We start from the raw sequence: 10966 nt of genomic DNA on the forward strand, positions 1-10966 counted from the left end.
GTAACAAGTAAACATTTTTTAAAATGCAAAAGGAAAAACTGTAAACTACCAGTCATGATGCTGAAAACTCACACGTGTGAACTTTCCTCACATTCAGACATGCTCAACTGCAAAGTACACCCTTCCTCTTGACCCCGTATTGCTGTGAAGTGGATCGAACAGGCTCTGTGTCTCTAATTCTATTAACAACTGCAAGAATGAGTGTTGAGGGGGGGAAACTGAGTCTTAAGTTAAATAACCGACAGGGTAACTGACAGGTGACATAACTAGCAAAAGGTGAAGCAGAACTAGAATCCCAGATGTTCCCTCCAAAAAGATCATCTGAATGTTGGCATTTCCAGAGCCAGCTGTTTAAAAGGGAATATGCTGCAAGTCACAAAAGACAACTTAAAATTTTCAGGAATTCTCTGGCAGTTCAGTGGTTAGGACTCTGTGCTTTCACCGCCCAGGGCCCAAATTTAATCCCTGGTCTGAGAACTAAGATCTCAGAAGCTTCGCAACACTGCCATAAAGAAAGAAAAAGAAATTCTAGTAGCTACTTTAAAAACATAAAAAGACATGAAATTTTAAGCGTATTATATTTAATCCAATATATCTAAAAGACAATCATTTTAGCATACAATCAATATTAAAAATAAGATACTTTACATTCTTTTATCTATCTTGAAAATGCAGTGTTTATTTTTTACTTACAGCACAACTTAGTTCAGACCAGCCCCTTTTCAAGCACTCAATAGATACAGGTGCTGGGCAGCCCTGTAATTCCACACTAGATCACAACAAGGAACTGGTGGGAAAACTGTCCAAAGTTAAAACCTTTCACAGTCCTAAAGCTTCAACTTGAAACCATACCCAGACCATTTAAAGAAGATAAAACTATCAGTTCAATAAAAGAAAATAACTTCCATGGACTTATAACTGCCAGCAGTTTCCTTTCTCTATAATCAAACTTGGGACAGCAGGGAGATCAAACAGTCAATTCTAAAGGAAATTATCCTGAATATTCACTGAAGGACTGATGCTGAAGCTCCAATACTCTGGCCACCTGATGTGAAAAGCTGATTCATTGGAAAAGACCCTCATGCTGGGAAAAACTGAGGGCAAGAGGAGAATGGGGCAACAGAGGATGAGATGGTTGGATGGTATCACTGACTCAACAGACATAAGTTTGAGCAAACTCAGGGAGATGACGATGGACAGAGAAGCCTGGTGTGTCGCGGTCCATGGGGTCGCAAAGAGTTGAACATGACTTGGCCACTGAACAACAAACACAACAATAATCAAACTATCCATGTTTACATCTTTTTTTTTAAAAATATTTATTTTATTTGGCTGTGTCGGATCTTAGTTGTGGCGTATGAAATCAGCTGCTCCGCAGCATGTGGGATCTCAGTTCCCCAACCAGAGATCCAACCCACATTCCCTGCACTGCAAGGTGGATTCTTAACCACTGGACCACCAGGGAAGTCCCCTCACGTCCATGTCCACCCCTTGACTCCAGATCAACTAGATGACTCTGTGAGTGCCAAAGGAGACCACAGCAACGGTGATGATGATAACATTGGTGCATCTGAGTGCCCTTCTATGTACTGAACAGCATTTTAAGTGCTTCACATGGAGTAATAATCAGAAAATGAAACAGTGCAAGCTCCAAGATATCAATCACAGTAACAATAGATATTTCAGGCACAATGCTTTTTCCCTCTCTACAATTACCTCAACGCTTCTCTTTGTATATGTCCACAACTTTACAGTTTACCATCATTTCAAAATGCTTGTTCGCTTTTGATACCTTAGCACTTCTTTCTGCCACATATTTTTGGCATTAATAATATTCAGCTTAGAACATTATTTCACCTTACCTTCCACTGGTTTTACCCAGAGTAAAAACTCCTCTACAAAACTGCTGACCCCTCACAGCCCAGGAGCACATGGTGTACTATTCTGTAGGCCCCAATCCCAGGGCTGACCTCTCCCATCTCTCTCTGCTACCTAGGTATAGCACAGTGCTTACCACAGCAGGAGACGCACCATACTGACTGCTGCTGAACAAACTTGTAGTCATTTTTATCTTAGTTCCTTATTAAAAAAAATAAATAAGGGAGCAAGGCCTTCTTTTGGGTCCTGGATGAAGAGCCGTCTATCCTGCAGTGTAAGTATCCCTGCATTATGTCTGCAAACAGGACGCTAGGCGTGTGGTTCCATTAAATGCTCAGGAACTAGCACCCAGTCTCCTCCACCGCCCAGCGGGCTCCCCACCGCCGATGCCTTCTCTCACAGAAAGGCGCACACCAGGCAGCCTCGGCCCCCGCCCTTGGTTTCGCGATACCCAGGGGCGTGGGGGGGACCCCCAGCAGGACTCGGGGTACCTTGCCAGTTCACCGTGAGGACACCGCGGGGGGACGTGGGGCGCCGCCTTCTCTCGTCAGAGAAACATCTCAACGACGGACCGACTTTATCTCCACAGCAGAAGATGTCCAAATCCTCTGTGAACAGGAGGGAAGGCAGCCGAGGAGGCTCGGTAAGGTCCGGCACCGACCTAGTTCTCGGCTCTGCAGAAGTCTCCCGTCTGCGTCTCCGCGACCCGGGCTTCCAACAGACTGGCCTCCAGGCCGATGGTCAAACAGCGTGTAATCCATCGCCTCCCCCGCCCCCACCCCGCACGCGATCGCTGCAGGGACCCGCTACCGAAGACCCTGTTCCGCGTCGGAACAGAAAGACCAAGGGGGTAGGCCAAGTCCCTGAGGGCTCAACACAGTGCTTCTTCCTCTGATGCGCTCTAAGCATTGAACTCACACGATAAACTACCTACACCTGCGGCCTGCGGGGAACAAACAACCCAGCCGCCGCCCTACCTGGGGTGCGGGGAGGCCGCCGCCGCCGCTCCGCCACGTCCTGCCGCCGGCGCCCCGGCTGGAAGAGAGGATGGAGAGGTGACCGGGGCGAATCCGTCCCCCGGCCCCTGTCTCCTCCGACTCCTGGGGTCCCCTCCCGCCGCCCGACACGCACGCCGGGCCCTCGCACACGGGCGGCCCCCGCGGACCCACCGGGCACCTTGGGGCACCGGGCCCCAGCACCTTGCGTCATGAAACCGGCTCGGACTCACCGCCCAGCGCCCGGACTGACGCAGCTACGATCCTCACCCAAGTCTTAGCTGGGAACGCCTGCGCGCGTTCCCGCGGTGACGCGCATAGATCCTCCGACGCGCGTGCCCGCGGGACCCGCTCCCCGACGCTGCCGCCAGGGGGTCCCCTCGCGCCCACTCTCCAACCCGCAGATCCAGCTACCCGCGAACCTGGCAGGGCCGGGCCTCACCTCGCTGAGGCAGCCGCCCGCCAGGCCGTAGCGGCTTTTGAGGCGCTCCACCACGAGATCTTGCCCCGGCGGCTTCACAACTCTTGGCTCCATGGCCGCGACCAACGTCGTCTCCCTGGCAACAGCGCGCGGCGGGGCGGGGCTGTGTGGAGAATATGCGCCGTGACGCACGACATGCCCCGCCCCCGGCAGGGACGCTGACTCGTGTTTCTTGGGGAACAGCCCTCGGACTCGTGGAGGGGCGGGCATTGCGGATGCGTGTTACGACGCGCGTACATCCCGGCTCCCGCTTGCCGTCGGCGCGAACGCCGTTGGGCCCGGCTTGTGGGCGTCTGTACAAGTTCGCGGCCCGTGGGGGCGAGATGCGAGCTGGCGCGCGGGGTCATCGTTTCCTTTCCTTCTCGAGGGTCGCGCGCGTTCCGCTGGGGTCGGGTCGAGGCGCCATCCGGGTGTATCTCTCTCGTACGCAGCTCAGACTTGTCCTGGCTGGAGGAGTTGGTTTCGGCTATAGCGTTCGTTTCCTAACCTGGATCCACAGGGCGCCTCGGAGTCTCCCGCAGCCCACAAGGCCCCAGGCGCCTTCTGTCACCCGGGACGCGCCCCGAAACTACGGAGAAGCAGAGCCCTCGGGACCGGGGTGCACGCACCCCCCCCCCTCCAATACACACACAGTCGGGCGTCAGGGTGTCCACTGCGCCCCGCACTCGGACCCCACCTCGGGCGGTAAGCAGGTGCTGCCCCAGGACAGCCTGTTTCCAGACCCCAAACAGCACGACAGCCCCGCAGTCTGAGCACACCGCCGGCGGGGGCTGCGACGAGCACGAGGGACTCCGAGGTCCTACACTGAGCAGGCTGACGAGAATGTACCCCCTGTTGTCCAACTTTTTCCACTAGCCATTTCTAAGTAGGTGTTCAGTATATACCCCACTTGAAAACAGTCCTTTCCTTGGGAGCTCTGGAAATCAGGTGGCAGTCTGAGTTTACAGATATTTAATTATTCTTACTTTGGTTCCAGAATGAACAAAAAATTAAGATGCACAAGTAATGAATTTTTTAAATATCATAGCTGTTAACAATTGTCACTTTATTTTTGCTACAAAATTCACCAGAAAAAGGTACTGCAACAATCTAGTATAAAGCAAATCTTTAACCAAAGAACATGGTATAGACCTGTTTAAAATACTCATACTTTATCACAATAACTGCAAGGAAAAATTCAAGTTCTATCAGAACCAATGCAGTTTGAGGTAGTAGAAACAGATGACAGAAAGGTTTTTTAAAAAGTCTAATTACTCAACTTAAAATGTAAAAATTAATTTAATACCTTTGAAAGGGTGCAGGAAGCTACATATTTTAAGGAAAGAAGGTACTCCGCTTAAAAGATAATTTAACTATACAGGAGGTGCAAGAATTTATAGAAGAGCACTTTGGTTAAGTCTCTGCCCTCTGTGGCTCTACCCATTTACAAGTGAATCTGTTCATAACTGAACACACCAATAGTTTAAATTACCAAATATAGTCCAAATCTGAAATAAAAATTATCCAAGTCATGGTCCCTTTATTCAAACAGTAAGTATATCCATGCAGGAAGTCTAATATCTTAAAAGGAACTAAAATTAAATTGCATATATCATATTCTTTCAATAGTTTGAGAAGGTCTATTGCTTTTAACAAGATTAGTATTCCATTTTAATACAAATATGTCAGGAGTACATAAACACAAGTACACCTGAAAATACACCAGTGTTTAAACTTTTATTTCACACCATGCAAGGTCAATTGTAACACATTAGAAAGTGACAACAGCTATAAGCTGCAATTTTACATTTGTACATTGGAAATGTCCATTTTCAAAAGCTGAACATAATTAATTACCATGTTGTCAAAACAGCTAGGCCTCAATTCAACTTCTATACAGGTAAAATTTACTATGGAAAACAATGATTTTATATCTGTCCACATTCTGTGATAATAATTCTTCGACTAACAGACCCTTTAGGAGAACCAAATGACTCAATCTTTTTCACAGTATCCATACCATCTTTAACAAACCCAAATACTACATGCTTAAAGTCCAAACATTCTGCTTTTTTCAGTGTTATGAAAAACTGAGAATTATTGGTGTCCTGGCCTCGATTGGCCATTGATAGTAAACCAGGACCTGTATGTTTCACATCAAAATTTTCATCTTCAAATTTATCTCCATAAATGGACCGTCCTCCTGTTCCATCATGTTTTGTGATATCTCCCCCCTGAAAAAAAGATTTCAATTAACAGGAATCCCAAATAAAACATTAAAACACATACAGAACTAACCACTGAAGGGTAGGTCCTAAACACCCAGCTTCTCTGAGAATGTAGTTTGAAAACTAAGAAATTTGTGAAAGGAAACAAAAATGAAAAGATCTTTTCCCATCCTTAATTTCTATCAGGTTCAAGGCATTAGAAATATGAACCCTTTTAGGCTGCAAGTTCTTGTGGGGATAGAAGCTGGGGGTGTGGAAAAGCTAAAGTCTACAATTACAGGTAAGGAGAAACACTCAGATTTACTACACTGGTGTGATGCACACTTAAGACTTACTTGGCAAACAAAATCTGGAATCACTCTGTGGAATATGGAGCTCTTGAAACCAAAGCCCTTCTCTCCAGTGCACAGTGCTCTGAAGTTCTCAGCAGTTTTAGGAACAATGTTTGAAAATAATTCCATGGTTATACGTCCCAGGGGCTCATCATCTGCACAAATGTCAAAAAACACCACAGGATTTGTCTCCTTTGAGAACTCTGCTGTCAGTGAATCCTGTCCTTTCTGGAGTTTCAATAAATTCTGTTGACATTCTTCAAATTTTTTCTTGAAACAATCAGCCATTTCTTTAGTTTTAAATCTCACTGCAAGCTGTTCCACTTTGGCTTCTCCATCTGTTAAACAAGGAACAACACAGTGACCTTAGTGTTAAAATAACTTAAAAAATTGTTTTATATATTTGTTGTCAATTTAGAAAAGTCAAAAAACTGGAAAGTAGCATTGAGTGCAGAGCTCACCAGCATAATCTGAGGCAGTCCAAACTAAAGCATTGTTGGAAACATTCAAGGGTTTCAGTTCCATCGTCTTGGTGATGACGTGGTTCGCACACACTTTGAACACCTGGTCTCTCCTCATCAGAATCCGAAAGTAATTCTTCACCGTGTGCCAGAGGATCTTAATGTCTCCAACGCCCCGTTCCTTCCACTGACTGGCCTCTCGATCCCACCTGTAAAGTTTGGCTCTCTCTTTAAATAAAATTTCTTCATCTTCTTCTCCAGATTTTACTTCTACCTGTGACAAGAGATGAAATTACCTATAAGCTGCTGCTTATAAAATACTCATAACAAATTCCAAAGATCCAAATTCCTTCACACACTGACATGAGCAGAATTTGAAAAGAGTTAACATCCTAGGGTTACTAATACAGCGGATTCAGATGAGGCAGGAAAGATTTGTCATTAAATGTCTTCTTTGTACTTATTAACATCCTTCCTCTTTTTGGAAATCAAATACAATCTTTTACAGGAGAGAAGAGGTTTAAAAAAAATCACATTCTTCAAGAAAAATACTATCTACTGATTCAGGTTCAAACTGATGAAAGTAATTTGCTTAAAATAACACTCTTGTCTAGAAAAAGTACAATACACTTTTTATTGAAAGGACTGTGGCAAATATGAGCTTAGATGGGTTTTTAATATTTTGCTCCTTCAATTATGTTACTGAAAACAAACAGGAAAAAATTAAGTTCTTCCCAACAATTTCACACAGAATTTACCAAATAACATTTGTATGTAAATTTTTTTACAAGGATGATTTACATTTTAAGATTGAACTTGTAATAAAGAGCTTCCGTTTGTAATGGCCAATGTTCTGAAAGAAATGCAAACAAGGTCAGCCCTACAAATCAAGCCCATGTTAAGTTTTAAACTTAAAATGTGAAGTTAGTATAAGGTTTTTACTCTTTAATATTTACCTCTGGTAGTGACACTATTGGTTCAAAATGGATATCTTCATTATGAACTACCTCTTCATCACTACCATCTTCATCTTCACCAACTTTACTGGTTGACTGTGCTCCAAATACTGCTGCTCCAGTATTTGCCCACTGGAAATTTTTATCTGATGAATAAATTAGGATATTTAAACAGTGATATCTATTTTAATAAGCTTTTAATCCCTGTTACAGTACTTTATGAATGAATTTAATTTCCAATGATGTGACATACTTCTAACAAAAATGCTTAAAACTGTATTCTCCTGGCAAGTTAAGCTCAAGTGGTGCACACAAAGGAGTGTAGTGACATTTATGCCTGGGTGTACAGACAGGGTTATCTAAGCCTTAGGTCTTAGTGACACTGAACTTTCAGTTATGAAGCAGGTTCTTCATTCAAAGTACGTCCTTTGAAACCTGAAAACCCAGCTCAGCTCCAAGGGTAGTTATTTCATAAAACATTCTATTACATGAAAAAAGTAACTTTAGAGCCTAAGAATGTTCTCCAAGAGGCCAAATCTGCTACTCTCAAAGCAGACTGAATACAAGTTGGTAACTTCTCCACCTCAGCTCTCTTCTAAGGTAAATGGATGGGGTGAGAGCTTCAACTTCTTGCCCAGGTGGCACTGGTGGCCCCAGGAGCAGCTCACTGACCCCACCTCCACCCCGCCCTCTCTCAAGCAACACCATGCTTAATGGGTGAAAAGGCTCCCCACTCCTATGCAGAGGAACAAAGACTTTTCCCTCCCTCACACCCTGGAGAAGGCGAACACTAAATGCTGTGTTTTCCACATCTCAACTGTGACAACCCAGCCTGCTAATATTAATACATTCCCCACTATCTTATCTTAGAGGAAAGAAACCTCTCAACTCTTCATCGCTTTGCTGACTGACAAACAACTGCTTTCTAATCCTACGTCTGATACAAAAACTCAGGAGAAGGCAAAAATTGTCACGGATCAGTTAAAAACTCAGCACCTTGAAGAAAGAACAAAATGAGTGTCTAATGAAACAGTAAATTCTTCTAAGACAGGTTTAACGGGGAGAAAAAAACCAGGAGAAAAAAAAAGTCGTACAAATAAATAGCAAACGAATGCTCAAACAAAAGCACCATCTCAGATTGTGTGGGGGCTTCCTGAGAATAGTAAGCACAGAACCTAGTTGATTCATAGGTGTAGGGCTTGAAAAGAACTTGTTCAGGGAACTCCCAAGCAGAACAAAATTTTCAATTACCCCAATACCCTGAGATATACGGCAGAAAACCTCAAAATTCCTCTAAAGCAATGGTTCGTAACATTGGGTGCATATTAAAATCACACCAACAGCTCCTATGAAATACCAGTGCCTGGGTCCCACACTCAGAGCCCAACATAACTTAACTATCAAGTGTTCCTTCTACCCACCCCTTTAAAAAGCTCCCAGGAATTCTAATATGAAGCAGAGAACTGTAAACCACTGCTTTAAAGGAGCAGGAAAAAGAATTTATTCAGTATAAGTATAAAGATAAGTCTATCAATAATCAATATCAACAACTGTATTCTAGGTAGCAATACCTAGGAAGCTTCCACTCTGGGTTTAATGGAAAAATTACAAAATCTCAAGGAAATATGATAAAATGTCAGGCACAGGGAAGCAGCAGATAAACAGCTGTTTCTTATTTTCTCTTAGTTTCCGCATGAAATATTACACAAAAGACAGAGTGACTGGTTGACCTGTGTGAAGATGACTTTCAGGAGAAACAGAGAAAAAAGGAACAAAAGAAAAGAAAGTGAGACAAAAATAAAATGAACAGATGAAGAAAAAGCAATCACCACAGAAATAACACATAATAGAAGAGGAGAAAGAAGACTCCTCTGGGCTTAAAACCAACCAAAACAAAAAGTTTAAGATCAAAAAAGTCCACACAAGGCCAGAAATATGTTTCAGAAGCAAAAAATCATTCTGATGAAATTGACCTTCATTAAAAAAAAAATTTAAATCCTACAAGCCCTTAGTCAAAGGCTAAAGTATTACAAATTTACAAGTGTGAAAACTCTCCATGAAAATATATGAAATGGATTCCAGGGGATTTACAGTTACAAAATACTATTCTGTGCTTATATTATTAGCACAATATAAACTAAATAAAGTAGACATTCAATACATAAGAAAACTAATCGTAATTTAAAGGAAAGTAATGACAAATCTGGAGATAAAAAAAACAAAAGGAGAACTGATAAAACCAAAAGCTACTTCTCTGAAAAGACAAAGCACAAATTCCTGTTAGATCTAAGGACACAAACTAAAAGGTGAAGCTTGGAAAAAAAAAAGAGCTTGGTGGGTAATCTCACTGAATCAGCAGGTAACTCAGGGCAAGCCTCCCACATAGATGTGGAGCTGTGCTATGTCAACTTTACTGCACAACACTGATGGAGTATCAAGCAACCTAACACATCAGCTTTTATTTGGCTTTTCATTGGTGGATAATTGTACCCATTCTATTGCTGTATTTGCTGACCTATTATCCTGTGACTTCAAACTACTAAATAAATTAAAAATAAAGCAATGTGACATCAATGAGGCTATGAATTCCAAAGTAACACAACATCTGAAGGTGATTTCTTAAAGTTTTATATGTTTCAATAAATGACGGAACTGTGAAACAAGTAAAATATGTGAGATGGAATAACACTATTTTGAATTAATAATGTAATTATTTATCTTCAATAAAATTTATTCTGCAAATCAAGCATTAATTCAATTTCGGTGGTGCTATAATTTGTTATATGAAAGATATTTAAGAATAGGAAAGTATAGTATGCCATAAACAAGGAAAAGGATTATTTTCTACAGATGATACCAAAACAGACCAAAATTAGAAACCACTGGAAAAGATGGGAAAGCTCACCAGATATAAATTAGCACAACCTTTATATGAAAAATACAATCAAGGATAATGCAAGAATAGAAAACTTCAAAGTCATCTCCTTAAAACTTACAGATGCATATCTTGAAATATTAGCAAATCAAAAGTATAACTAGAAGAACAATCCCAAAGTTACTCCAAAACTGGAGGGAGGGTTCTGCATTTCAGGATGGGCAAGACTAGCACAAGTTACAATGAATTAAGAGAAAATTCTTGGTGAGCAACAACCCTGCAACAAAGGACTCACCCTCCAGGGGTGCCCACTTCTGTAACACAGTCACTGAAGCCTCGCCTCCTAATCTTACCTTTGGATCCAAAAGCAAAATCCCCAGAATTACTGGAAGCCAAGTCTGCAAATGACAGCCCTGGACCACTTCCAAATCCAAACGTAACTGTTTTGCTTTCCACTGGCAAAAGGGAAAGAGAAATTTAGTATTTCATTTAACATATGTTGAACATCAAAGATTTACCCAGGACCCAAAGGGAAGGGGTATGTGTGTGTGTATGCTGGGAAGGGTAGGACCTGCTATACTACTGATGTGGTGGGGTGGGGGTAAGGAGTATTTATAATCTAGTTATTTCTCTGAAGAAAACTTACAAGTTTACAGGTACTATTTATTCTCAATGAACAATACACCAGAAGCAGCATGCTCAAAATCATTTAAAAAAATGAGATGTACATCTATACTAAGAGAGCTACACAGCTTCTGCTTCACATGGTCTAGTATTATCT

General features: G+C 42.6%; 2 protein-coding genes across 5 annotated transcripts in view; both read right to left on the bottom strand.

Moving 5' to 3' along the window:
- Positions 1 to 3560, bottom strand: part of CCDC138 (coiled-coil domain containing 138) — a 29445-nt gene extending 25885 nt beyond the window's left edge. For 2 of the 3 annotated variants that reach the window (XM_010862987.1, XM_010862985.1), the window contains exons 1-3: positions 3316 to 3560; positions 2856 to 2913; positions 2370 to 2486 (exon numbers count right to left, since the gene is read on the bottom strand). In XM_010862987.1, the coding sequence (XP_010861289.1) occupies positions 2370 to 2486; positions 2856 to 2913; positions 3316 to 3408 (268 nt within the window). In that variant the 5' untranslated portion in view covers positions 3409 to 3560. Of the gene's footprint in view, positions 1 to 2369; positions 2487 to 2855; positions 3191 to 3315 lie in introns of those variants that run through there. The other variant, XM_010862986.1, reaches the window with a different exon arrangement.
- A 1491-nt stretch (positions 3561 to 5051) lies between these two features.
- Positions 5052 to 10966, bottom strand: part of RANBP2 (RAN binding protein 2) — a 44884-nt gene continuing 38969 nt past the window's right edge. For both annotated transcript variants that reach the window (XM_010862984.1, XM_010862983.1), the window contains 5 exons: positions 10539 to 10640; positions 7311 to 7456; positions 6355 to 6628; positions 5897 to 6231; positions 5052 to 5567 (listed from right to left, as the gene is read on the bottom strand). In XM_010862984.1, coding sequence (XP_010861286.1) covers positions 5262 to 5567; positions 5897 to 6231; positions 6355 to 6628; positions 7311 to 7456; positions 10539 to 10640 — 1163 coding nt within the window. In that variant the 3' untranslated portion in view covers positions 5052 to 5261. The remainder of the gene's footprint in view (positions 5568 to 5896; positions 6232 to 6354; positions 6629 to 7310; positions 7457 to 10538; positions 10641 to 10966) is intronic.

This window comes from Bison bison, unplaced genomic scaffold (assembly GCF_000754665.1).
Source record: "Bison bison bison isolate TAMUID 2011002044 unplaced genomic scaffold, Bison_UMD1.0 scf7180017864486, whole genome shotgun sequence".
NCBI classification, from domain to species: Eukaryota; Metazoa; Chordata; class Mammalia; order Artiodactyla; family Bovidae; genus Bison; species Bison bison.